We start from the raw sequence: 25887 nt of genomic DNA on the forward strand, positions 1-25887 counted from the left end.
TTCTCAAGCCAAACGGTGAAAATTAACTAACTTCCCAATCAAAGCTTCCACCTGGTTGAATGAGGCTGTGCTCCTGCTTTATCTTCTCTAGCTCGTATGAAAAATGCTTTCCAGAGCACTATGTGGTCTGGAAAAGCTATGTCAGTTCGAAGAAGGCATGTATTTATAACTAAAGCAATGCATATATGTTTATTGAGCGAGGGAGTGCTCAAACATTTTTGACAGAATAGGGCGCACGAGCAGAGCAGTTTGAAGGCCGCTGCTGCAGGCGTCCCTCTAGGAGTATCTTGGCCCACCATCCTTCATGCAAGCATGCCTTGAGTAGTGAAACTCGGAAAAAAAATGAGCTCACCTGCTCCTGATTCCTAATGATATCAGAGTCTTAAAGCAGTTTTGCTTACAAGTAAAGCTAAGTTAGAATTCGCTATCAGTTTGTTACAACTACATCCCCTTTATTGCCTCGTCTAATGAAATTGTTGTGAGTTTAAGCCCCCAAGCACTGGGGGTCCCCCACTGAAACGCTGGAGGTACACACCCAGGCGGATGGTTCCGGGACGGACCCCTATCCTGGAAGGGCCATCAGGGAAAGAGTTTCTCTCCCCAGGAGCCGCAGTCAGTGGTCAAATGGGCAGGGCAGGACAGGGCAACCCCCCATGCGTGGTTCTCTCCTGCTCCGGCTGAGATGCTGCCGGCCTCTTCCAGCACCCCGTGCCTGCACGTGCACAGGCAGACGCACGCAGTCACACGCGCACGGCCCCCATCGCCTTTGGCAGCCTGGACACCTCCAGGGCTCAGAGCCGCCCAAAGCTCTCCCCGGCCTCAGCCGCTGCTGGCACGCACTGCCTCTTTCCTCCTCTCTCCCTTTGCCGCTGCCCATGGAAAATGTGCCAGCAACTTCCTGGGCCTGGCCGTGGAAGCAGCACACTGCTGCTCATTCCAGCCGTGTCCTTTCTGAAGTGCCAGCTAAGAGAAGCTTCCCAACTCGCTGCTGCCGTCCCGCTCCCTTCTCAAGGGCAGGCTGTTGCTAACAGGACAACAGAGCCTTTTGCGACGTGGGCTCTCCACCAGACACCCCAAGACAGCAGTGGCACAGGACGACACACCCAGCAGCCAGGCCATGGCATGAGCTCTACTCCCGAGCTCCGAGAGCCCTCTGCCACCTGCCCAAGCAGAGATGCTGCTGTTCTGCTCACACAGACTGTCCGGACTGGCTGGCAGGACCGGTTTCCCAAGCCCATTTCCCACAAACCACTGTGAACAGGGCTCTGGGGCCCTTCGCCAGCAGTGGGGCAAGGGAGTTAGGGTGAAGCACCAGCAGAAGGGCGAGAAAGCAGCACCCAGAAAGGCTCTTTCAAGGGATAAGAAATTTGTTCCTTTTTTTTTTTTATGGATCCCTGCTAGTGCCGCCAGCGGGGTGGCTTCTTGCTGGCCTGTGGAGAGTCTTGGTGGCTCGGAGCCCTCCTTTTTTGTGCAGTGTTGGGTACATGTGGGGGAAAGACCTGCCTCATCTGGGAGCGGACGGGCTGCGCCTGTCAACCTGGGCAGAGGGGCCTGTTGCCGTCGCTGCCTCCTCCTGCGGCTGCTCCTGCTCTGCATGTTTAGGTGCAGGTGAGGTGCGGCCAGGAACCCCGTGGACTCCAGCCTCGGACAGGCCACCTTCCTCTTCCAGGTCAGAGACTGCAAGGGTGCTGGAAGGGTTGCTGGGGCTGGAGATCAGAGTCCCCCGATGTGAGATGGTGCACTTGGAGCTGGAGGAGCTGGAGTTGCTGGAGCTGGACCTGCTGGTGCTGGAGCTGGCCAAAGGGCTGTTGTCCTCCTCCCCAACAGCATTGCAGCATAGCAGTCTCCCACCTCCTCACTGCACTGCTCCACAATGACACTGATGATCCCGTGGACCAGTGGTTCCGTATGTGCCTCCAGGCAGTCCTGCAGCATCTCCACCATGACTCGTGCATTCGGACCAGAGGCGCAGAGGCTGTGCAGGATCAGGCACTCTGCGCTGTTTACCTGCCACCAGCGAGCCCCAAATATCTGCTGCAGCCTGGGGCGCAGCCAGGGCAGCACGGGATCCAGGAGACTTTGTTGTCTTTGGAAGAGTCCTGCCCAGACCTCGGGCAGGAGCCCCCCCACGGTCTCTGGTCCTGCAGCCCCGTGCTCAGCCAGGGACAGCATCCGCTGCCGGGGGGACGCCGCAGGGTGATGGGGGCTGTTTTCGGCCAGGCTGTTGAGGGCTCTTCCTGCCTGGCTGCTGGCATCTGGTAACTGTTCACGGGTTCTGATGACACACTCTAGATAGTCATCTTCTCCCCGCACAGAAAACCTGACAATCCTGATTCGTGTTCTGCAAAGGGGGCACTCTGCTTTCTCCTTTGTCCAGCGCAGGATGCAGCCCAAGCAGAACTGGTGCTGACAGGGCAGCACATGAGCAACTCCATCTCGATCATTGTAGCAGATGGGGCAGCTCCACTCTGCCTCCATGGCCGTGTTTGTGCTCTGCGGTGGGTTGGCGAGGGCTGAGGATGAGGAGCTGCTCCTCCTCGCTGGCACTGACGCTGCCAAAGGCTGTCACGCACTGCAAAGCAGGGAGAGGCCATGGTCACTCCCTGTGACTTGCCATGTCCCAGGGAGGGTAGGGGAGGACAAAACGCTCAGGTTCCTCAAGCAGGACACTTTCCTGGCTCCCCAAGCCCCAGCACCCATTCCAGGCAACCCGGAGGTATGTTTCCCGACACAGCTCTCCTCACCTGCAGCAAATGAGTGTTGTAGTGCCCAGCTGCCTGAACCTGCAGGGCTGTATAAAAACACAGGGGATGGCTGTCCCTGCCTGGCCGATGACCAGTCCCCTCGGCCCCTTTGCCCAGAAGCTTCTCCCACCAAGGGGCTGCAGAGCCCCCCTGCTGTCCCCTTGGCCGCAGACAAACACCATGCAGCATGGTTCCTCCGGCTGGCCACAGCCAGCAGCAGCCTTTATTTCACAAGTTGCCCTTGGCAAAGGCACCCCTCTCCCACTGAAAGGCGGGGCTCTGTGATGGCTAAGGCCCCTGCCGCTGCACTCTCCGGGGCTGCTCGCTGCTTCTTGGCGTGGCTGGCACTCCCTGGGCCCTCGCACGGCGCTCCAGCAGCCTCGTCTTCTCCGCCCTTCTAAAATACACAGAAGAAAGGACCTCAGCTCTGCCTGTGGCCGGGGAGAAGGGCCCACAGTGCCCAAAGCCTGGCTCAGCCCAAGAGTTCCAGGAGCTGCTGCCGAGGCCAGGGCGCTGCTCTGTGCCGGCTGATGGGCCCTTGTGCCCCAACCGATCTGCAGCGGGAAGAGTGCCGATCAGCCAGGGCAAAGCCGGGCAGCGCCCAGGCCCAGGACTGAGCGGGCATGGACGCTGAGGGCTGGGTGCCCAGGAGATGCTGGCAGGGAGGGCAAGCACAGCTGCCACATTTGGGAAGGCAGAGCCCAGCAGCTGAGCTGGCCTTTCCTCTCCAGCCCCCACACTGGGGGTCCCCTGCTGAAACGCTGTCCTGAGCCCCCAGCGGGTGGGTACCCACCCATGTGGATGGGACGGGGCGCCTGGGTCCAGGCTGGGCACTGGAGCTGGCTTCTCGCCTGCAAGGGCCATCAGGGAAAGAGCTGCCTTCCCCAGGAGCTGCAGCCAGTGGACAAATGGGCAGGGCAGGACAGGGCCCCCGTCGTGCGCGGTTCTGTCCGGCTTTGCCTGAGATGCTGCCTGCCTCTTCCAGCACCCCGTGCCTGCACGTGCACATGCAGACACACGCAGTCACACCCACGGCCCCCATTGCTTTTTGTACCCACAGCCTTGCCCCAGGGAGAATCATCACAACCTCAGGGGTGGCCTCTGTGCCCGCTCCTTCCTGGGTCACCAGGAGCTGGAGGATGCCAAGCTGCACAGCCTCGGCAAGCCTGGATACCTCCAGGGCTCGGAGCCACCCAGAGCTTTCCCTGGACTCTGCCGCAGCCGGCACGGCACACACTTACTCTTCCCGTGCTCACCCTGGGAGGTGCAGCTCTGCCCGCCCCTCCGATGCTGCCTGCCTTGCAGGGTTTTGGCATCGCTCCTTCTCCTTCAGCCTCTCCTTGCTCATCTTCTCCGCACAGTCCTTTCTCAGGAGGTGGGCAGGGCGATGGGGGTCCTCACACAGACGGCGGCAGGGGCTCTGCAAAGGCACAAGAGACTCTCCTAAAGCACCCCCACCAAGAGCTGGGGCTGCTGACAAGGCTTCAGCCCAGCCCTGTGACTTGCCCGGCTTGGCTTAATCCTCACGGCAGCGGTGCGGAGCCCTGGCCGGGAGGTCCGCGCACCAAGCAGACTGCCCATGCCACAGCCAAGTGCACGTGTCGGCCTGGGGCCTTAGGGGAACGCTCCTCCTGCACGGCATCGTGCAGCGGGCAGACAGAAGAGCCCGGCTGTCCTGCCGGGAGACCCTCCCTGCTCCCCTCCCAGGCAGCGGGGCGAGAAATGCCCTTTTCCTGGGGGCTGTGCAGTGCGGGCCATACCTGGCCTTGCCCCGTGTCCTGCCCCATCCTGTGGCCATGGTATTGGCGCCACACTTCCTCTTCCACCTCTCGCCGCTTGTATGCCATCAGCACCCGCAGCCGTTTCTCCTCCCTCGCCGTGCGCAGGCAGCTCTTTCCCTGCAGGACACGCACACCCCACACACCCAGCGTGAGTCTCCTGGGGCTTGGGCAGGGCAGGAGGGCTGGGACACCGCGCAGCTCCTGCTGCCTCTTCTGCCCTGGCCAGCCCACAACGGGACACCGGGCTGCCAAATCCCTACACCGTACCGTGTCTGAGGGCTCTTGGACGCACTCAGGGAGCTCCAGCCGCGGCCCGGCTGCAGGTCTGGGCTGCTTCAGCTTCTCCTTGCGCTTTTCCTGCGTTACTGGCGGGAATCTAAAGAGGCACGGCACCTGAGCTTGTGGGAGCTCACTCTGCGCTGCTTGCTCTGTGCCGGGCTTGCAGGCTACACCCCGCCTCCGGCAGCACTACCACGTCTCCAGCAGGACAACGTCTCCAGAGACCTTTGCCATCACGCTGGGCACCCCGGCCACAGGAAACATCTCCCTCGCACTGCAACGAGCGCACGGTGGGCCCCCGTGTCCCCAGCCACACCGCTTCTCCATGAGGCTCACCTGGTTCTGCCAGCTTCCTTGGCTTTCGCCTGCTCGCCCTGCTTCGCCTGCTGCCTGGCTAGAGAGACCCTGTGCTTGGCCAGGAACACTGGATCCAGCACGCTCACTGCAAGTGGGAGGCCAGAGAACAGCTCAGCAGCTGCTCTGGGGCCGCGTGGGCCACCACGAGTGGCAGAGCTGCTCGGTCGTGCCGCGCAAGGCTTGCCGACAGTCCTTGCCACCCCTGGCAGCCACGGTCCCAGGAGCTCCTCGGCCCTGGACCACACCGGATCTGCTCCAGCGCTGAACTCCTGCTGAGCCACCCGCCTCCCCGCGACGTGGTTTCTCCCCTGCCCTCTCTTGCCCCTCTGCCGGCAGCAGGGACCCGCCACTGCCAGCAACTGGGAGGTGCCCGCTGGGCAGGGGCAGCTACCGCAGCGCAGCAGAGACTTTTTCCTCCCGTTCAAGCACAGGGCTTGCGACAGCAATGCAGGCCTGGCCTGGCCCTGCTCGCAGCTCCGGGCAGGACCACTGGAAGGCAGCCCCCAGGGCAAAACGGGGCGCACAGCCCTCGGCTCCCTCTCGCAGTGCGGGGCTGTCCGGCTCATAGTCTCTTACAGAACGGGACACCCTGCATCTACTGGGACGGGTGGGCAGGCTCGCAGAGCTGCTTGCTCCTCTCCCCTGCCTCGCACGGGGACCGTGGCTCTCCTCTCTCGCAAGGACCAGGGGAGCTCCCGCAGCGCCCTGCCAGCACTCAGCGGAGACGTTACCTCTGCGGGTGCCTCTGCCCCAAGGCGCCCGCTCTCGCTGGGGCTTCAGAGAAACCACAGTGGGCGATGCTGGGTGGCCGCTCTCGAGCTCCAGCCTGCAAACAAGAAGGCACCGGCTGAGCAAAAGGCCTCCACGCTCCCTCGGGCACTGACGCTAAGAAGCAGCTGGCAGGCATCTGTGGGAACCACTGCCAAGTCCCCGCAGGACGCAGCTCTCTGCCCCCTTCAGCGACCGGGGGCTGCACAAGCCAGCCTGCTCACCTTGGCAGTGTGACCACGCCGTCTTCACTGAGACGAATAAAAGCGTTTTGGCCAGGTAAGGCCATGATACGCTTCATCTTGGCATCCTGCAGCGGGACAGAGGCACGTCAGCAGACGCCCAGGACAATGGGCAGCTTGCTCACAAAGGCGGCAAACCCTCTCAGTGCTCACAGACACAAAGGCTGCCTCTCGGAAAGCCGCGCATCGCCTTCTCCCTTCGTGTCATCAGCCACCCACTGAAAGGGGCCGAGGCACTGTTGCGGCTTGGCCCAGCGCACGGAGAGCGTGTCTTGGCCAGGCGGCCGGGCAGGTGAGGGCAGCCAAGAGAAAGCAGCTGCAGAGACCTTGGACGGCATTGCCGCAGAGCCGCTGGGAGGAGTGCCCCGGAAATGACCAGCTCACCTCGTGAAGAGCTGCCCCCATGTTCCCTGTGGCATCCAGCTCCAGCAGGCAGTCATCAAAGAAGGTCATGCTGAGCTCTTTTCCTCGCACAGCAAGGACGCCAATGCCCTTGAAGGAGAATTCCACCTCCTTCTCGTCTTGGAGGGCCCCAGCGAAGAAAAGCAGGGTCTCGTGTATGCACCGCTCCACAATTTCTTGGCGGAAGCGGATGTCTGCGCCGATCTGCGCAAAGTCCAGCGGAACACGTAATGTGTCCTCTAGGAAAGAAGCACAAAGCCACCAAGTCACTCCGCCGCAGTTCAGCCAGCTCCCCGACCAGGTGCCACCAGCGCCCAGCAAGGCTCTGGCAACGCTCTGCCAGAGGCCGCTCCCCTTTCGGCTTCGGCCACGTCTCCACAACCGACCTGATGGACAGGAGAAGGCAAAGAGGAGCTTTGCCTCCTGCCGCCAGGAACCGGCCGGAGCTTGGGCCAGCTGGGCAGATGGGGCTGGCACCCCGCGGAGGGACAGGCTGCCGGCCCGCCGTTCCTGTGCCCACGCTCAGCGCTCTGCGCGTTGGAAGAGCCTTTGCTCGGCCGTGTCACAGAGCTGTGGGCGCCAAGCCAAATGCAGGGGCTGTGCAGGGGATGCATCCCGCTTCTTACCAGGAATTTTGGTCTTGGCACACCTGAGCTTGTAAAATTTCTTCAGAAACCTGCATGGCTGGAACACGGGTCTCTCAAGAGGCAAAACCTTGTCCTCTGCCACCGTGGCACACGCGGGCAAAACTGCAAACGTCCCGACTCCGATCTCCACTGCCTGAACATGCAAGGAAGAAGAGGGAGCATTAGCAGGGCTTCCCGGGGGCGAGAAGGCTGCCGCGTGACTCGTGTGGCCCTGGGGATGCTGCTTTGCGCCCTTCAAACCCAGGAGTCCCAGAGGGGCGGCGTGGGGCACAAGCGACAGGCAAGGCTCACCTTCTTCTGCAAGAGCTGTCTCCGGATGTACCTGGATGCGCCAGCCCAGATCCGGCAGATTTCTGGAAAGCACAGGAAAGGCATGCCACGCGCTGAGTCAGCAACAGCCACTCGTCCAGCACCCCCTACCCACGGAGGCAACAGCAGAGTGCACTCAAGCCCCTCCTTGCCCTGCGCAAGCACTTGCACCGCCGGGGCTGGCCAGCTGCGTTCTTCAGTGCCCCCGGCCTCCGAAAAAAACAGCCCTGTGCCCAGGGGATGGCCTGAGGAGGAAAGGCAGGCATGGCTAGTGTTTTGGGGAGGGGATCCCGCCCTTCGACATGGCCAACAGCTAGAGGACTGGGCTACCAAAGCCAGCCTGCAGCCCATCAAGGCACCATCAGCTGCCACTCCTTGCAGCTGCCGGTCCCTCCGCAGGAGCCCCGCTACAGCCCCAGCCCCAGCCTCAGGCTTTCCACAGCTCGTCTCCGCTTCATCTTGGCTCCCACAGCGCTCGTGCCAGGGCCCCCGGGGCCTTACCACTGGTGCTGAGCTCCTTCAGGGTTGGCAGCTTCTCGGGCTCCAAGGGGTTAAAGAGCAGGTACTTCATCATCTTGGCCCCCTGCACTGCAGCAGCTGGGTGCTGCTCCTGCTACAAAAGCCCTCTGCTCCTCTCCTCCTCCTCCACACGTCCCCAGGCGCCGTCGCCAATGCTCTCCCCTGGCCTCCCGGAGCGCTGGCCACAGCAGCCCTGCCGGTGCCCAGGCCTCCCCGGCGACTGTGGCCAGGGGCTGGGTGGGGAGAGAGAGGTGTCGCTGGGATGCCCGTGGCCCACTGTGATGCAACCCCGTGTCACACAGGGCTACGGGGACCCACCACCTCGCAGCCCCACCCACCCTTGGCCCTAGCATGGGCACGGCACTCACACTGCCCACCCAAGACTGCTGCGCTGACACTCCCGCCTGCCTGTCTCCACTCAGCTCCCCTCGGCTGGCCACCGAGAAACTCTTGAAAGCTGGGGAGGAACATGTGTCACAAAACAAAGTGATGTATAAAAGCCAATTAACTAAGTCAATTATTGCACTGTATTATGTATTGGCAAACAAGCCAATGTACAGAATTCATTCCCTAAAAATTTATGGAAAGGAGAATATAAGTTCCTAGCTTAAGTTATAAAATTTTAGATACATGTTTTTATAAAATAACTAAAGTTATGATCCTTCTAAATTCTAAGAATGACATTAGTCTGAGTGCATTCAGTTCTTTGCTGGATTAAAGACTACACTAAGTCTTAATTTTCAAAGATGAAGAAAAATGATGATCAAAGATGATAAAGGAATACATCAAGTGTACTGTTAAAGCAAATACTCAGTATTCCATAGATAAACTTTTTTTTTCTTTTTCTTGGCTCTTCAAACAGTTAATAGAATCACAGAATGGTCTGGGTGGGAACAGACCTTTAAAGCCCATCCAGTCCAACCCCCCTTCCAGGAGCAGGGACATCTCCAACCAGATCAGGTCACTGAGAGCCCCGTCCAACCTGGCCTGGAATGTTTCCAGGGATGGGGCATCCACCACCTCTCTGGGCAACCTGGGCCAGTGTTCCACTACCCTCAGTGTAAAAAATTTTTTCGTAATGTCTAATCTAAATCTACCTCCCTCTACGTTGAAACCATTACCCTTAGTCCTGTCACCAATTTGTTTGCTTCTCACATTTTTGTAGCCTCAGAGTATTTCTTACCCGTGCTTTTGATAAAATATTGTAAAACCATTTCCAGTGAGCCTTTGACTCTGTTGTGTGCTTTCATTTAAGAACAATATTACAAAACATATTTATGTTTTAAAATCCCTAGTTTGTGAAGTTGGATATGTTTTCATATTGGTATTTAATAACTCTGATTTTGCCATACTGTTTTAGGTAGCAGAAGGCTTCATGTCTACAAGCAGGATACTCCGAAGTCAGTACGATAATATTCTCTTTGTCCCATATGCTATGAATGTTTCACACCACAGAAAGCTAAGCTTTATTTATGACTCTCTGATCTCTGTCAATCTTCTTTTCCACATAGTAGAAAAATTAAGGAGTTTGGTGGAGATCTGCATGTTCTTTATAACATCTGCATTTTGTTTTACATTTTATGGCTACATAAAATAGCATATAACAAATTATACTTCTAGGGTTTATTCAGTTAAGCAGATGCAAAAATCCCCAAGATCTCTGATGTATTACAAGAACTATATTTTGAGCTAATAGATAAGAAGGGAACGTTTGAGAAGGAGAACAGGTAGCAACCTTTAAATCAAACATGCTATATCTTTCTCCATTGATTTAACTATACAAAGGGTTTTTATTCCTTTCTCTGGTCTTTATTGTTTTAGAATAAAGCTTTGGACTTCGATGATTTGGACTAGCTGGAAAGCTGCCAGGTGAAAACGGACCTGTGGGTGCTGGTAGACAGCCAGCTGAACATGAGCCAGCGGTGTGCCCAGGTGGCCAAGAAGGCCAGCAGCATCCTGGCTTGCATCAGGAACAGTGGGGCCAGCAGGAGTAGGGAAGTGATCGTGCCCCTGTACTCGGCACTGGTGAGGCCGCACCTGGAATGCTGTGTTCAGTTTGGGGCCCTTCGCTGCAAGAAGGACATTGAGATGCTGGAGCACGTCCAGAGAAGGGCAGCAAAGGTGGTCAAGGGTCTGGAGCACAACTCCTATGCGGAATGGCTGAGGAACTGGGGTTGTTGAGTCAGGAGAAAAGGAAGCTGAGGGGAGACCTTATTGCTCTCTACAACTGCCTGAAAGGAGGTGGTAGTGAGGTGGGTGTGGGTCTCTTTTCCCAAGTTCAATGATAAGACAAGAAGAACCAGCCTCAAGTTGTGTAAGGGGAGGTTTAGATTGGATAATAGGAAAAATTTCTTGACCAAAAGTGTTGTCAAGCATTAGAACAGGCTGCTCAGGGTCACCATCCCTGGAGGTATTTAAAAGATATGGAGATGTGAAGCTTAGGGACATGATTTATTAGTGGACTTGGCAGTGCTAGGTTAATGGTTGGATGATCGTAAAGGTTTTTTCCAACGTAAATGATTCTATGATTCTATGATGTGGAAAAAGGTGATTTATTCCAAGAACATAAAACTTTATTTCCTAGGCAGTAACTTAAAAGTGTTAATTTTTTTAAGCTTTGGTGAGCTGAAAGACATCACTTTGGCTTTGGTCTGACATCCAGGTTTGGTTCATAATCTTCTAGATGACTGTCGTAGTTCAGCTCCGATTGGGACCAGACTATGCCGTCTCTCTCTCACTCCCCCTCACCCTCCGGTGGGACAGAAGGGAGAATTGGTAAACAAAAAATCAGCAAAAACTCATGGGTTGAGATGGAACGAAAAAATAAATTTAACAGCAATAACAGAAGAAAACAAAACAGTGATGGAAAACAAATACAGTACAATGGCTTACAACAAATCTCCACACCTAGTTTCTTTCAAGTAGCAGGAGGCTCCCCTCAGCACCCTCCTCACTGATATCCTGAGCACAATGTCAGATGGCATGGAACAGCCCTTTAGCTAATTTGGGTAAATTAACCCCAGCTATTAGCTAATTAGTTAACTATCCCAGCTGGGTGGCGCAGCCATAGGGGCCGACAGCTCCAGTTCTCTGCCCAGCTTAGGTGAATATTAACTCTGTCCTAGCCAGAACCAGGACACTGACACTTGCTGGATAAACAATTGTTCTGGTTTTATTTAGTGGAGGGGGTAAGAAGGTGCTGGAAGTCGCTCCCCTTTGTTCAGTGGACTCGGTTGGGCCTAGGGCGGACCCGCTGCTGGCCAGGGCCGAGCCAATTGGTAGCAGAATATTCTGTGATAACGCCTCTGCAATAACATATTTAAGATGATAAAAAGATGGCCACAAAGATGATAAAAGGGCTGAAGCACCTCTCTTATGAGGACAGGCTGAGAGTCTTCTGCACACATCCCTCACAACTGTAGCTTATCCACGGATCCAGGCAGAAGTATTTCGTCAGGCGCGGTTCCGACCTGTCTGTTCCTCTGCACCGCTGGGATGTGGCACTGAACTGCTGCGTCCCGGGGAGGCGGAATGAGGGGAGAACTTTACCCTTTGCACAGTAAGCAGACACATAACTGGTGAGTGCCATGGAAATGTAGGAGATGAAAACAATGAAGAGTATTTTTTTTTTTCCCTGGAAAGTTGCTGACATGGACTCTGCCAGACTTGGTACTTTGCACGGGATCAGGGTAAGATGACAGAAGGGATGCGGATGAAGGGGAGCTTGGGAGGAGTCTGGACAAAGCTGCTGCCAAAGCAAGGTCAGCCCAGGGGTCGGCCCAGGTGCTGAGGGCTTTGTCCAGCTGCAGCTTGAAACCCCCAAGCACAGGGATGGCAAAACCCTCTCTGGCCACCACCCGACTGCCAGACTGTCCTGATGGGGGAAAAGTGATCTCCAGCCCTTGATCTCCAGCACCAACTCCCTAGTTGCGGCTGATGCTGTGTGCCTGGGGGGGCAGGTGGCCCACAGTGATGTCACGGTCTGGTGGAATGTGGTGGTGGATGGTGATGTCACTGAGCAATGGGACGTGCCCTCACGTCCCTCGCTGCATCAATTCGGGTGCCGCCAGAGCCTGGCCCAGTCTGGCTCAAGCCTGGACTCCTGCCGAGCAGGTCTGCGAGGTCTGGAGGGCAGAGCGAGACTTTTCCTGGTTTAGGGTGGTGCTTTGGGGCTGTCTGTGGCAGCTCTTGGTGCCAGTCTGGAAGCCATTCCTTGTGCTTTCATCCGGCCCTGTGTGGTTCAGGCAGCCGGGCACCGCGGTGCACACTTGCAGCGGCGGAGGTGAGTTGTGCGGGGAAGCATCCCCGTGGGGTTGCCTGGGGCACGTGCTGGGGCTTAGGGAGCCAGGAAAGTGTCCTGCTTGAGGAACCTGAGCGTTTTGTCCTCCCCTACCCTCCCTGGGACATGGCAAGTCACAGGGAGTGACCATGGCCTCTCCCTGCTTTGCAGTGCGTGACAGCCTTTGGCAGCGTCGGTGCCAGCGAGGAGGAGCAGCTCCTCATCCTCAGCCCTCGCCAACCCACCGCAGAGCACAAACACGGCCATGCAGGCAGAGTGGAGCTGCCCCATCTGCTACAATGATCGAGATGGAGTTGCTCATGTGCTGCCCTGTCAGCACCAGTTCTGCCTGGGCTGCATCCTGCGCTGGACAAAGGAGAAAGCAGAGTGCCCCCTTTGCAGAACACGAATCAGGATTGTCAGGTTTTCTGTGCGGAGAGAAGATGACTATCTAGAGTGTGTCATCAGAACCCCTGAACAGTTACCAGATGCCAGCAGCCAGGCAGGAAGAGCCCTCAACAGCCTGGCCGAAAACAGCCCCCATCACCCTGCGGCGTCCCCCCGGCAGCGGATGCTGTCCCTGGCTGAGCAGGGGGCTGCAGGACCAGAGACCGTGGGGGGGCTCCTGCCCGAGGTCTGGGCAGGACTCTTCCAAAGACAACAAAGTCTCCTGGATCCCGTGCTGCCCTGGCTGCGCCCCAGGCTGCAGCTGATATTTGGGGCTCGCTGGTGGCAGGTAAACAGCGCAGAGTGCCTGATCCTGCACAGCCTCTGCGCCTCTGGTCTGAATGCACGAGTCATGGTGGAGATGCTGCAGGACTGCCTGGAGGCACATACGGAACCACTGGTCCACGGGATCATCAGTGTCATTGTGGAGCAGTGCAGTGAGGAGGCTGGGAGGCTGATGCGCTCCAGCACTGATGGGGAGGAGGACAACAGCCGTGCGGCCAGCTTCGGTTCCTCCAGCTCCAGCTCCTCCAACTCCCACAGGTTGACTCCCAGCTGCAGCAACCCTTCCAGCCGCCCCGCAGTCTCCAACGTGGAGGAGGAAGCCGGTCCATCAGAGGCTGCAGTCCATGGGACGCCTGGCCGTCCCTCATTTGCGCCCGTCCCTGCAGAGCAGGAGCAGCCCCAGGAGGAGCCAGCGGAGGGGGCAGCTGCAGGCCCCTCTGCCCAGGTTGACAGGCGCAGGCCTTCCGCTCCCAGATGGAGCAGGGACACCTCCACCGTCCGGGCCCGGCGCCCCCCAAAAAGGAGGGCTCCCAAGCCCCAGGACTCTCCACAGCCCTGCAAGAGGCCACCGCGCCGAAGGCACTAGTAGGGCTTCCACAACTCTTTAGTCAAAAAAAAAAAAAAAAATTCCTCTTTCCCTGGAACAGACTTTCTGGGTGCTGCTTTCTCGCCCTTCTGCCGTTGCCTTTCCTTGACCCCCATGCCCCACCGCTGGCCAACGCCCCTGAGGACTCTTCGGAGGGCTGTGTGGACCAGCGGGCCTGGGGGCCAACTTCTGCCATCTGGTCCTGACAGCCCACGCGCCCTGAAGAGCAGTGTCCAGGGCACAGGTCTTCCAGAGCACGGCTTCTGTGAATCCAAACACCACTTTGTGGGGACAACCAGAGCGCCGTGGCTGCTCACAGCACTCTCTCAGAGCACATTCACACTCATAAAAGACAACGCAGGGCCTGATGCTCCTTGAAGAGCTACACTCGTGTGGAGAAACGCGCTTTGATGAAGTCATTCCTCATCTGAGCCCTTGGCTGACCCTCAGGGACAATCCAGTGGCCTTCTTGGTAGAGAGTTCATTTGTCTGGGAAAGAGAGGAACTTTGGAAAGAAAAAAAAAAGCCTTTTTTTGGCAAGGTAAACTACAGCATGAAGATGAAAGCTGTGGTGTGGAAGGGAAAAAGAGCACTAGCAGCAGCACATGCAACTAAGCTAGAGCCACGTCACTGCAGGGTCTGCAGTGGGAGCACCTCTGCTGAATCTCTTCCTGGAGGACCTGGCTAGTGGGATTGAGTGCATCCTCAGCAAGTCTGCAGGTGCCACCAAGCTGAGGGCGAGGAACTGGGGAGTTCTTTGGGCCAGTAGAAAGTCCAGCTCCTGCAGGAGCTGGAAGGGTGAGATTGCCGTGTCTGTGCGTGCTGCGGGTGCTCTTCCCTTCCATCGTGTGTGTCTTGACGCGGGCAATGCCAGGAGAGGCTGCTCTGTGACACTGCCCAGTGCGCTGGCACCTGCACTCCAGTGCGGCCTCCTTTTCTGGACGGCTCATTGCTCCCCTTTTTGGTGGGAGCTTCTGCCCTTGGAGGCCTCCTTGTTGCTCTGGTGTCTGGGCTTGGGCCGATGGCACCTTTGTTCCTTGTTTGCGTAGTGGTGTCTGTCACATTCCGATTTCGGATGAGAGGAAGGCCCCCTTGCATTCTAGCCAACCTCAGACAAGTCTGGGAGGCTAGGGGCGGCTGGTTTGGTGGACGAGAAGCTCAACTGGTGGACGAGAAGCTCAACATGAGCCGGCAATGCGCCCTTGCGGCCCAGAAGGCCAACCGCATCCCGGGCTGCATCAAGAGGAGTGTGGCCGAGGGAGGTGATTCTCCCCCTCTACTCTGCTCTGGTGAGACCCCACCTGGAGTACTGCGTCCAGTTCTGGAGCCCCCAGCACAAGAAGGACATGGACCAGTTGGAGAAGGTCCAGAGGAGGCCATGAAGATGATAAAAGGGCTGGAGCACCTCTCTTATGAGGACAGTCTGAGAGAGCTGGGGCTGTTCAGCCTGCAGAAGAGGAGGCTCTGGGGAGACCTGACAGCAGTCTTCCAGTACCTCAAGGGGGCCTACAAGAAAGATGGGGAGAGGCTGTTTAGTAGGGCCTGTTGCGATAGGACAAGGAGTAATGGTTTTAAAATAGTGGGGGCTAAATTTAGATTGGAAATTAGGAAAAAAATTTTCACAATGCGAGTTATAGAACACTGGAACAGGCTGCCGAGAAAGGTGGTGGATGCCCCATCCCTGGAAGCATTCAAGGCCAGACCGGATGAGGCTCTGAGCAACCTGATCTAGTCGGGGATGTCCCTGCTCCTTGCAGGGGGGTTGGACTAGATGACCTTTGAAGGTCCCTTCCAACCCTAACCATTCTATGATTCTGTGATTCTATGATAAAGATAATTGTTCAGGACCTTCTATTGGCATATTTCTTAAAATCTCGGACTTTTTCTGCTGTTTAAAAACTACTGTGAACTGATCAGAGTAATTAACATGTATGTAGCCAAGGAGAATAAATACTCTGCTATAAGATTTCTGTTATTTTAAACAGTTATTGTTAGGCCTAATAAAATCCAAAAAGTTACCATATGTATCCCACTGTCAACCATACAGTGAGCCAACAGGAAAAGCCAGGTACTGAGACAATATTCAGTCCATTTCTTAAACTAAGCACCCAGCGATGAATAAAATCCTGTCATTTTTCGTGGCACTCTAAAATATTGTAGTTAGAACTGCTGACCAAATGAAAGTTTGGTTGATTCTCATGACATAGGCAAAATTGGACTAACGTCCTGAACTGACAGCTACTTGTAGCTTTACGAGTTTGAATGGCGAAAGGAAAAATGGGAATAATTTGCCTTTGATACAGAATTCCTTTAGCATTTTTTCACTTTTTAAATTGTCTAAGATGGCAAGGAACACTCCAAATTTATTATCATTCTGGATTTGAATAAGTGAAGCGGGTGCTTTGATGTAAGCTAATACTTATATTTTGTTAAGAAAAGTGTAAAGTGCAGTTGTTTTGAAACCCAGAATGTCAAGAACACTCTTAAGATCACAGTGATCATAATGGTGGTGTACACGTGAAAATGATGTAAATACAATTAACTGTGTATGACCAGTGACATTAGGGATCATGACTATCTTGTGTCTGAAGAGCTTGCAGCCTGGTACTAACGTGTTAATTAGATAATCAACATTGTAAAACTACATGTCTGTAAAATTATTATTTTTTCCGTAATATTGCTTACCTTAATCTTTTGCGTCAAAAAGCCTGGAAGCATGAAAGGAATACTAAGTGTCTAGTGAAAGTCTCATCCTAACATCACAGAATGGTTTGGGTGGGAAGGGACCTACGAAGGCCATCCAGTCCAACCCCCCTGCAAGGAGCAGGGACATCTCCAACCAGATCAGGTCGCTCAGAGCCCCGTCCAACCTGGCCTGGAACGTTTCCAGGGATGGGGCATCCACCACCTCGCTCCCCTTTGGTCAGTGGACTTGGCCGGGCCTAGGGCGGACCCGCTGCTGGCCACGGCCGAGCCAATTGGTAGCAGAATGTTCCGTGATAACGCCTCTGCGACAACGTATTTAAGAAGGGGAAAACAGAAAAAAAAAAAAGAAGAGAAGATGTGAAGCAGCTGAGCAGGGGCAGAAAGTGGGAGGTGCAGGCCTCTGTGGGCCTTGCAGGCCTCACCCTCTGGCCTCTCGCCAGGCGGCCAACTGGGCCTGACTGGGACCGGTTTTGCTGCAAGAACTGGAGAGGAGATGAGCTGGATGATGGATGAAGAGATTCTGAGAGGCGTTTGCCTGCCTGTTGTGAAGAACTTTTCTTGTGAGAGGAACGGCTGCAGTCGCCAAGGTCAGTGAAGAAGGAGGGGGAGGAGTAATGCAGCTGCTGGCCCAGATTCCCCTGCAGCCTGTGGTGATGACCATGGTGGACCACGTTGTCCCCCTGCAGCCTGTGGAGGCCCACGGAGGAGCAGAGATCCCCCTGCAGCCCGTGCAGGCCACCGCAGGAGCGGGTTGTCCCCCTGCAGCCTGTGAAAGACCCGACGCCAGGGCAGGTGGGTGCGTGAAGGCAGCTGTTGTCCGTGGAGGGCCCTGCACTGGGGCAGCCGTTCTGGAGAGACTGCACCCCATGGAAGAGATGACCCACGCCAGAGCAGTTTCACAAAGGACTGTGGAGCATGGGAGGGACCCCACAATGGAGCAGGGGAGGAATGCGAGGAGTTCTTCCCCCAAAGAAGCAGCGGCGTAAAATGTTTGATGAACTGACCGTCACCCCCATTCTCTATTCTGTGCTGCTCGGAAGGGGAAGGCGGTAGAGATAATGTTAAGCCCGGGAAGATGGAGGTGTGGGGGGAAGTTATCCTGCTGGTTTTAGTAATAAATGAATAGTTTTCCCCAAGTTGAGTCTGTTTTGTCCATAACGGTAACTTTAAGGATTTTCTCCCTGTCCTTACCTCAAACCTCGAGCCATTTTTCTGATGTCGTCTCTCGCTGTTCTCTCGGAGAGTGGGGAGAATGACAGAGAGACTGCGTAGACTGGCCCCGACTGAGGCTGAACTACGAAAACTGTGCAGCTTCATTGACAAATCCTCTTGAAATTTCACAGTTGAGAATGCAACAATCACTGAGCTCACACAAAGAAGAACCAAAAAGGAAAAGACCCACTTTGACCTGTTCAGCATACCTCTACAGCCACGTTGCCGACTCTCACCCAGAAGGGTCCAGCAGTGAGCTGATTGTGAAAGACGTAGGTTTGTTCAATAGCCAGTGCTTGACTACTTACAACAGATTGCATCCAAGAAATCACATTTATTTTCTTTGTTAAGCGTGGAGAGACGCTCGTGACCGCAGGTATGGCATGAGACTATGGAAAGTGCTTACACGACGTGGTTGCACAGCCTGCAGAGCTGCATGGAGCAGCTCACACAAAGAAATCTGTGATTAGCCACGTGTAACTCTTTGCAGATCACCAAAATTTTGACACATCCAGCTTTGTATGTAAAGCCTGTGCCTACCTTAACCTGTTGATCGTATGACTGAACAGAGAAGGCACAATGCCATAAATAAGATGACCCAGTGCTACCTCAGCACAGCTCTCACTGGCTGGTTCAGGGGTGCTGCCTGGCAAAGGAGATCTCCTGATGTCGTGACGGAGAACGTGAACACTCAACAATTTCCTCAACTGTTGCTCATCAGCGGGTAAGATTAATAATTAATGGTGTTGTTCCTTGCCTACGTGGCAAGTGAGCCATTTGCCTTCCACTCATGCTTAGATTGCTTGCATTCCTCTCAGGCTTAATTATTGCTTGTCAACTGATATTATTATAATAGACTTCATCAGACTTAGTCCTTAGACCAAGTTGCCGTTTTATCATCCATTATCCAAAGAACCTTTGTCGTGTGACATTAAGATATTTTACCTTGATGTGACCTTTCCCAGTGTGATATATTTGTTTATATGTATGCAAACAGACACACACACCGACACAGATAAAACAGTCAGTAGAAAGTGTCTGCGAAGCTCAGATCAGTGTGTGTGCTTGTGCGTGGAAGCAAAGGAGTGCAAAGACCCCTACCTGCCCCCTTCCCTTCAGCTGGGATTTTATGGTGCTAAGTGCTAGGGGAAAAGGGCTGAATACCAAGAGGTAAAGTTTGGAATATATTCTTATGCCTTGCTGTGCGTCGCATATACTATTTTCTCCTCAAATCATATTTAGAAATTCATAGGGATGTGTATTACAGGTAATTTATATTTATAAATATATTTGTATTTTTATATTTGTAGAAGAAATTAAACAGTTTGAATTCTTACGATTTTTAATTCATATTCTATCGAGCAACATTGTTTTAGAAGTCAGGTTACGGTAAAATGGAGAGGAGTCACTCTATAAAAAGTATAACAAAGTAATGCTGGGAAACTTTGGTATGTCCTGGCAAGAAGATGCTGGCTGCACCACCACGTCGTGCTCCAGGGGCATCTAACGCCTCGTTAGAAACTCTGTCCTCTCCTATCTTCCTCCCAGGACACCTCTGCATGGAGACACTGCCTAGGCTTCGACCTAGGGTCTCCCCTGGGACCCTGTCAACATCCTTGAACATTTCACCCTCCCCTCAAGAGTCACAGATAAATGGCTGTGTGTGAGTTCAAGACCTAGGTAGGATAAGCACTACGAATTTCGATCCAAGCCTTTCATCAAAGCAGCGTAATTAGGGGATGCTCCTGCCTGGGACTGGAATTCCTGGCTGCTTTCTTCTCTGCCGTATGTCGATGCCCAGTTGCCAGCACTCTGAGTCTGCTGACTCAGCACTTCTTGAGCTCAGGTGTGGCACAAGTTTTTAAAAAATCGTGTGTGGACATAAAACAGTCTAAAGCGCTCTGGGGACGCGGAGAGCATGTGAAATTATCCTTTAGGCAAAGCAGCTCTAGGACTGCGAGGCTGGCGTAGAGCTTAGAAACAGAAGAAGCTGTGAGGCTTAAGAGGCAAATACAGAAATGTTTCTTCTGCAGTGATTTACTAGAACAGACACTGGAAAGAGTGTGAGAGCTTAGACAGAGGGCTCGGCAAGGAAAAAGGCCTTGAAGAGCTGTGACAGAGTTAAAGCGTAGAAAGTCTGTTTCCAAAACACAAAGGTCCACATCAGAGGACCACAGCAAAAGGTTGCCAGCCGCATTGTAGCAGCCTTGCATCTCTGTTTGCTAAATGGTTTCTCGGTGGCCAGCCGAGGGGAGCTGAGTGGAGACAGGCAGGCGGGAGTGTCAGCGCAGCAGTCTTGGGTGGGCAGTGTGAGTGCCGTGCCCATGCTAGGGCCAAAGGTGGGTGGGGCTGCGAGGTGGTGGGTCCCCGTAGCCCTGTGTGACACGGGGTTGCATCACAGTGGGCCACGGGCATCCCAGCGACACCTCTCTCTCCCCACCCAGCCCCTGGCCACAGTCGCCGGGGAGGCCTGGGCACCAGCAGGGCTGCTGTGGCCAGCGCTCCGGGAGGCCAGGGGAGAGCATTGGCGACGGCGCCTGGGGACGTGTGGAGGAGGAGGAGAGGAGCATAGGGCTTTTGTAGCAGGAGCAGCACCGCTTGCCCAGCTGCTGCAGTGCAGGGGGCCAAGATGATGAAGTACCTGCTCTTTAACCCCTTGGAGCCCGAGAAGCTGCCAACCCTGAAGGAGCTCAGCACCAGTGGTAAGGCCCTGGGGGCCCTGGCACGAGCGCTGTGGGAGCCAAGATGAAGCGGAGACGAGCTGTGGAAAGCCTGAGGCTGGGGCTGGGGCTGTAGCGGGGCTCCTGCGGAGGGACCGGCAGCTGCAAGGAGTGGCAGCTGATGGTGCCTTGGCGGGCTGCAGGCTGGCTTTGGTAGCCCAGTCCTCTAGCCGTTGGCCATGTCGAAGGGCGGGATCCCCTCCCCAAAACACTAGCCATGCCTGCCTTTCCTCCTCAGGCCATCCCCTGGGCACAGGGCTGGTCTTTTTTGAGTCTGTGGGCACTGAAGAACGCAGCTGGCCAGCCCCGGCGGTGCAAGTGCTTGCACAGGGCAAGGAGGGGCTTGAGTGCACTCTGCTGTTGCCTCCGTGGGTAGGGGGTGCTGGACGAGTGGCAGTTGCTGACTCAGCGTGTGGCATGCCTTTCCTGTGCTTTCCAGAAATCTGCCGGATCTGGGCTGGCGCATCCAGGTACATCCGGAGACAGCTCTTGCAGAAGAAGGTGAGCCTTGCCTGTCGCTCGTGCCCCACGCCGCCCCTCTGGGACTCCTGGGTTCGCAGGGCGCAAAGCAGCATCCCCAGGGCCACACGAGTCACGCGGCAGCCTTCTCGCCCCCGGGAAGCCCTGCTAGTGCTCCCTCTTCTTCCTTGCATGTTCAGGCAGTGGAGATCGGAGTCGGGACGTTTGCAGTTTTGCCCGCGTGTGCCACGGTGGCAGAGGACAAGGTTTTGCCTCTTGAGAGACCAGTGTTCCAGCCATGCAGGTTTCTGAAGAAATTTTACAAGCTCAGGTGTGCCAAGACCAAAATTCCTGGTAAGAAGCGGGATGCATCCCCTGCACAGCCCCTGCATTTGGCTTGGCGCCCACAGCTCTGTGACACGGCCGAGCAAAGGCTCTTCCAACGCGCAGAGCGCTGAGCGTGGGCACAGGAACGGCGGGCCGGCAGCCTGTCCCTCCGCGGGGTGCCAGCCCCATCTGCCCAGCTGGCCCAAGCTCCGGCCGGTTCCTGGCGGCAGGAGGCAAAGCTCCTCTTTGCCTTCTCCTGTCCATCAGGTCGGTTGTGGAGACGTGGCCGAAGCCGAAAGGGGAGCGGCCTCTGGCAGAGCGTTGCCAGAGCCTTGCTGGGCGCTGGTGGCACCTGGTCGGGGAGCTGGCTGAACTGCGGCGGAGTGACTTGGTGGCTTTGTGCTTCTTTCCTAGAGGACACATTACGTGTTCCGCTGGACTTTGCGCAGATCGGCGCAGACATCCGCTTCCGCCAAGAAATTGTGGAGCGGTGCATACACGAGACCCTGCTTTTCTTCTCTGGGGCCCTCCAAGACGAGAAGGAGGTGGAATTCTCCTTCAAGGGCATTGGCGTCCTTGCTGTGCGAGGAAAAGAGCTCAGCATGACCTTCTTTGATGACTGCCTGCTGGAGCTGGATGCCACAGGGAACATGGGGGCAGCTCTTCACGAGGTGAGCTGGTCATTTCCGGGGCACTCCTCCCAGCGGCTCTGCGGCAATGCCGTCCAAGGTCTCTGCAGCTGCTTTCTCTTGGCTGCCCTCACCTGCCCGGCCGCCTGGCCAAGACACGCTCTCCGTGCGCTGGGCCAAGCCGCAACAGTGCCTCGGCCCCTTTCAGTGGGTGGCTGATGACACGAAGGGAGAAGGCGATGCGCGGCTTTCCGAGAGGCAGCCTTTGTGTCTGTGAGCACTGAGAGGGTTTGCCGCCTTTGTGAGCAAGCTGCCCATTGTCCTGGGCGTCTGCTGACGTGCCTCTGTCCCGCTGCAGGATGCCAAGATGAAGCGTATCATGGCCTTACCTGGCCAAAACGCTTTTATTCGTCTCAGTGAAGACGGCGTGGTCACACTGCCAAGGTGAGCAGGCTGGCTTGTGCAGCCCCCGGTCGCTGAAGGGGGCAGAGAGCTGCGTCCTGCGGGGACTTGGCAGTGGTTCCCACAGATGCCTGCCAGCTGCTTCTTAGCGTCAGTGCCCGAGGGAGCGTGGAGGCCTTTTGCTCAGCCGGTGCCTTCTTGTTTGCAGGCTGGAGCTCGAGAGCGGCCACCCAGCATCGCCCACTGTGGTTTCTCTGAAGCCCCAGCGAGAGCGGGCGCCTTGGGGCAGAGGCACCCGCAGAGGTAACGTCTCCGCTGAGTGCTGGCAGGGCGCTGCGGGAGCTCCCCTGGTCCTTGCGAGAGAGGAGAGCCACGGTCCCCGTGCGAGGCAGGGGAGAGGAGCAAGCAGCTCTGCGAGCCTGCCCACCCGTCCCAGTAGATGCAGGGTGTCCCGTTCTGTAAGAGACTATGAGCCGGACAGCCCCGCACTGCGAGAGGGAGCCGAGGGCTGGGCTCCCCGTTTTGCCCTGGGGGCTGCCTTCCAGTGGTCCTGCCCGGAGCTGCGAGCAGGGCCAGGCCAGGCCTGCATTGCTGTCGCAAGCCTGTGCTTGAACGGGAGGAAAAAGTCTCTGCTGCGCTGCGGTAGCTGCCCCTGCCCAGCGGGCACCTCCCAGTTGCTGGCAGTGGCGGGTCCCTGCTGCCGGCAGAGGGGCAAGAGAGGGCAGGGGAGAAACCACGTCGCGGGGAGGCGGGTGGCTCAGCAGGAGTTCAGCGCTGGAGCAGATCCGGTGTGGTCCAGGGCCGAGGAGCTCCTGGGACCGTGGCTGCCAGGGGTGGCAAGGACTGTCGGCAAGCCTTGCGCGGCACGACCGAGCAGCTCTGCCACTCGTGGTGGCCCACGCGGCCCCAGAGCAGCTGCTGAGCTGTTCTCTGGCCTCCCACTTGCAGTGAGCGTGCTGGATCCAGTGTTCCTGGCCAAGCACAGGGTCTCTCTAGCCAGGCAGCAGGCGAAGCAGGGCGAGCAGGCGAAAGCCAAGGAAGCTGGCAGAACCAGGTGAGCCTCATGGAGAAGCGGTGTGGCTGGGGACACGGGGGCCCACCGTGCGCTCGTAGTGCGAGGGAGATGTTTCCTGTGGCCGGGGTGCCCAGCGTGATGGCAAAGGTCTCTGGAGACGTTGTCCTCCTGGAGACGTGGTAGTGCTGCCGGAGGCGGGGTGTAGCCTGCAAGCCCGGCACAGAGCAAGCAGCGCAGAGTGAGCTCCCACAAGCTCAGGTGCCGTGCCTCTTTAGATTCCCGCCAGTAACGCAGGAAAAGCGCAAGGAGAAGCTGAAGCAGCCCAGACCTGCAGCCGGGCCGCGGCTGGAGCTCCCTGAGTGCGTCCAAGAGCCCTCAGACACGGTACGGTGTAGGGATTTGGCAGCCCTGTGTCCCGTTGTGGGCTGGCCAGGGCAGAAGAGGCAGCAGGAGCTGCGCGGTGTCCCAGCCCTCCTGCCCTGCCCAAGCCCCAGGAGACTCACGCTGGGTGTGTGGGGTGTGCGTGTCCTGCAGGGAAAGAGCTGCCTGCGCACGGCGAGGGAGGAGAAACGGCTGCGGGTGCTGATGGCATACAAGCGGCGAGAGGTGGAAGAGGAAGTGTGGCGCCAATACCATGGCCACAGGATGGGGCAGGACACGGGGCAAGGCCAGGTATGGCCCGCACTGCACAGCCCCCAGGAAAAGGGCATTTCTCGCCCCGCTGCCTGGGAGGGGAGCAGGGAGGGTCTCCCGGCAGGACAGCCGGGCTCTTCTGTCTGCCCGCTGCACGATGCCGTGCAGGAGGAGCGTTCCCCTAAGGCCCCAGGCCGACACGTGCACTTGGCTGTGGCATGGGCAGTCTGCTTGGTGCGCGGACCTCCCGGCCAGGGCTCCGCACCGCTGCCGTGAGGACTAAGCCAAGCCGGGCAAGTCACAGGGCTGGGCTGAAGCCTTGTCAGCAGCCCCAGCTCTTGGTGGGGGTGCTTTAGGAGAGTCTCTTGTGCCTTTGCAGAGCCCCTGCCGCCGTCTGTGTGAGGACCCCCATCGCCCTGCCCACCTCCTGAGAAAGGACTGTGCGGAGAAGATGAGCAAGGAGAGGCTGAAGGAGAAGGAGCGATGCCAAAACCCTGCAAGGCAGGCAGCATCGGAGGGGCGGGCAGAGCTGCACCTCCCAGGGTGAGCACGGGAAGAGTAAGTGTGTGCCGTGCCGGCTGCGGCAGAGTCCAGGGAAAGCTCTGGGTGGCTCCGAGCCCTGGAGGTATCCAGGCTTGCCGAGGCTGTGCAGCTTGGCATCCTCCAGCTCCTGGTGACCCAGGAAGGAGCGGGCACAGAGGCCACCCCTGAGGTTGTGATGATTCTCCCTGGGGCAAGGCTGTGGGTACAAAAAGCAATGGGGGCCGTGGGTGTGACTGCGTGTGTCTGCATGTGCACGTGCAGGCACGGGGTGCTGGAAGAGGCAGGCAGCATCTCAGGCAAAGCCGGACAGAACCGCGCACGACGGGGGCCCTGTCCTGCCCTGCCCATTTGTCCACTGGCTGCAGCTCCTGGGGAAGGCAGCTCTTTCCCTGATGGCCCTTGCAGGCGAGAAGCCAGCTCCAGTGCCCAGCCTGGAGCCAGGCGCCCCGTCCCATCCACGTGGGTGGGTACCCACCCGCTGGGCGCTCAGGACAGCGTTTCAGCAGGGGACCCCCAGTGTGGGGGCTGGAGAGGAAAGGCCAGCTCAGCTGCTGGGCTCTGCCTTCCCAAAGGTGGCAGCTGTGCTTGCCCTCCCTGCCAGCATCTCCTGGGCACCCAGCCCTCAGCGTCCATGCCCGCTCAGTCCTGGGCCTGGGCGCTGCCCGGCTTTGCCCTGGCTGATCGGCACTCTTCCCGCTGCAGATCGGTTGGGGCACAAGGGCCCATCAGCCGGCACAGAGCAGCGCCCTGGCCTCGGCAGCAGCTCCTGGAACTCCTGGGCTGAGCCAGGCTTTGGGCACTGTGGGCCCTTCTCCCCGGCCACAGGCAGAGCTGAGGTCCTTTCTTCTGTGTATTTTAGAAGGGCGGAGAAGACGAGGCTGCTGGATCACCGTGCGAGGGCCCAGGGAGTGCCAGCCACGCCAAGAAGCAGCGAGCAGCCCCGGAGAGTGCAGCGGCAGGGGCCTTAGCCATCACAGAGCCCCGCCTTTCAGTGGGAGAGGGGTGCCTTTGCCAAGGGCAACTTGTGAAATAAAGGCTGCTGCTGGCTGTGGCCAGCCGGAGGAACCATGCTGCATGGTGTTTGTCTGCGGCCAAGGGGACAGCAGGGGGGCTCTGCAGCCCCTTGGTGGGAGAAGCTTCTGGGCAAAGGGGCCGAGGGGACTGGTCATCGGCCAGGCAGGGACAGCCATCCCCTGTGTTTTTATACAGCCCTGCAGGTTCAGGCAGCTGGGCACTACAACACTCATTTGCTGCAGGTGAGGAGAGCTGTGTCGGGAAACATACCTCCGGGTTGCCTGGAATGGGTGCTGGGGCTTGGGGAGCCAGGAAAGTGTCCTGCTTGAGGAACCTGAGCGTTTTGTCCTCCCCTACCCTCCCTGGGACATGGCAAGTCACAGGGAGTGACCATGGCCTCTCCCTGCTTTGCAGTGCGTGACAGCCTTTGGCAGCGTCGGTGCCAGCGAGGAGGAGCAGCTCCTCATCCTCAGCCCTCGCCAACCCACCGCAGAGCACAAACACGGCCATGCAGGCAGAGTGGAGCTGCCCCATCTGCTACAATGATCGAGATGGAGTTGCTCATGTGCTGCCCTGTCAGCA

General features: G+C 57.0%; 3 protein-coding genes across 3 annotated transcripts; 2 read left to right on the forward strand and 1 right to left on the reverse strand.

Moving 5' to 3' along the window:
- Positions 1 to 5136: 5136 nt before the first annotated feature.
- Positions 5137 to 8103, reverse strand: LOC147596438 (coiled-coil domain-containing protein 81-like). Its single transcript, XM_086771541.1, has 7 exons — positions 8031 to 8103; positions 7512 to 7573; positions 7200 to 7353; positions 6556 to 6812; positions 6154 to 6239; positions 5893 to 5987; positions 5137 to 5246 (listed from the first exon to the last, which is right to left on the reverse strand). Exons 1-7 carry the CDS (start codon positions 8101 to 8103, stop codon positions 5137 to 5139), a joined length of 837 nt encoding a protein of 278 aa, XP_086627667.1.
- Positions 8104 to 12592: 4489 nt separating this feature from the next.
- Positions 12593 to 13645, forward strand: LOC147596439 (E3 ubiquitin-protein ligase Topors-like). The gene has a single exon (XM_086771401.1). The coding sequence runs from the start codon at positions 12593 to 12595 to the stop codon at positions 13643 to 13645; it is 1053 nt and encodes a 350-aa protein (XP_086627527.1).
- A 6547-nt stretch (positions 13646 to 20192) lies between these two features.
- On the forward strand, positions 20193 to 23158 carry LOC147596440 (coiled-coil domain-containing protein 81-like). Its single transcript, XM_086771543.1, has 7 exons — positions 20193 to 20265; positions 20723 to 20784; positions 20943 to 21096; positions 21484 to 21740; positions 22057 to 22142; positions 22309 to 22403; positions 23049 to 23158. The coding sequence occupies exons 1-7, from the start codon at positions 20193 to 20195 to the stop codon at positions 23156 to 23158; spliced, it is 837 nt and encodes a 278-aa protein (XP_086627669.1).
- The last annotated feature ends 2729 nt before the right edge of the window (positions 23159 to 25887 follow it).

Source organism: Chlamydotis macqueenii, chromosome Z (genome assembly GCF_036417535.1).
Source record: "Chlamydotis macqueenii isolate bChlMac1 chromosome Z, bChlMac1.mat, whole genome shotgun sequence".
NCBI lineage: Eukaryota > Metazoa > Chordata > Aves > Otidiformes > Otididae > Chlamydotis > Chlamydotis macqueenii.

Bases quoted from the DNA above. Each gene is read 5' to 3' on its own strand.
- LOC147596440 (XM_086771543.1), top strand. From the start codon at position 20,193: ATGATGAAGTACCTGCTCTTTAACCCCTTGGAGCCCGAGAAGCTGCCA. The intron at 20,266-20,722 runs GTAAGGCCCTGG...TGTGCTTTCCAG, and splicing joins GAAGGAGCTCAGCACCAGTG to AAATCTGCCGGATCTGGGCT. The intron at 22,404-23,048 runs GTAACGTCTCCG...TCCCACTTGCAG, and splicing joins GGGCAGAGGCACCCGCAGAG to TGAGCGTGCTGGATCCAGTG.
- LOC147596439 (XM_086771401.1), top strand. From the start codon at position 12,593: ATGCAGGCAGAGTGGAGCTGCCCCATCTGCTACAATGATCGAGATGGA.
- LOC147596438 (XM_086771541.1), bottom strand. From the start codon at position 8,103: ATGATGAAGTACCTGCTCTTTAACCCCTTGGAGCCCGAGAAGCTGCCA. The intron at 7,354-7,511 runs GTGAGCCTTGCC...TTGCATGTTCAG, and splicing joins GACAGCTCTTGCAGAAGAAG to GCAGTGGAGATCGGAGTCGG. The intron at 6,813-7,199 runs GTAAGAAGCGGG...CTTCTTTCCTAG, and splicing joins TGCCAAGACCAAAATTCCTG to AGGACACATTACGTGTTCCG.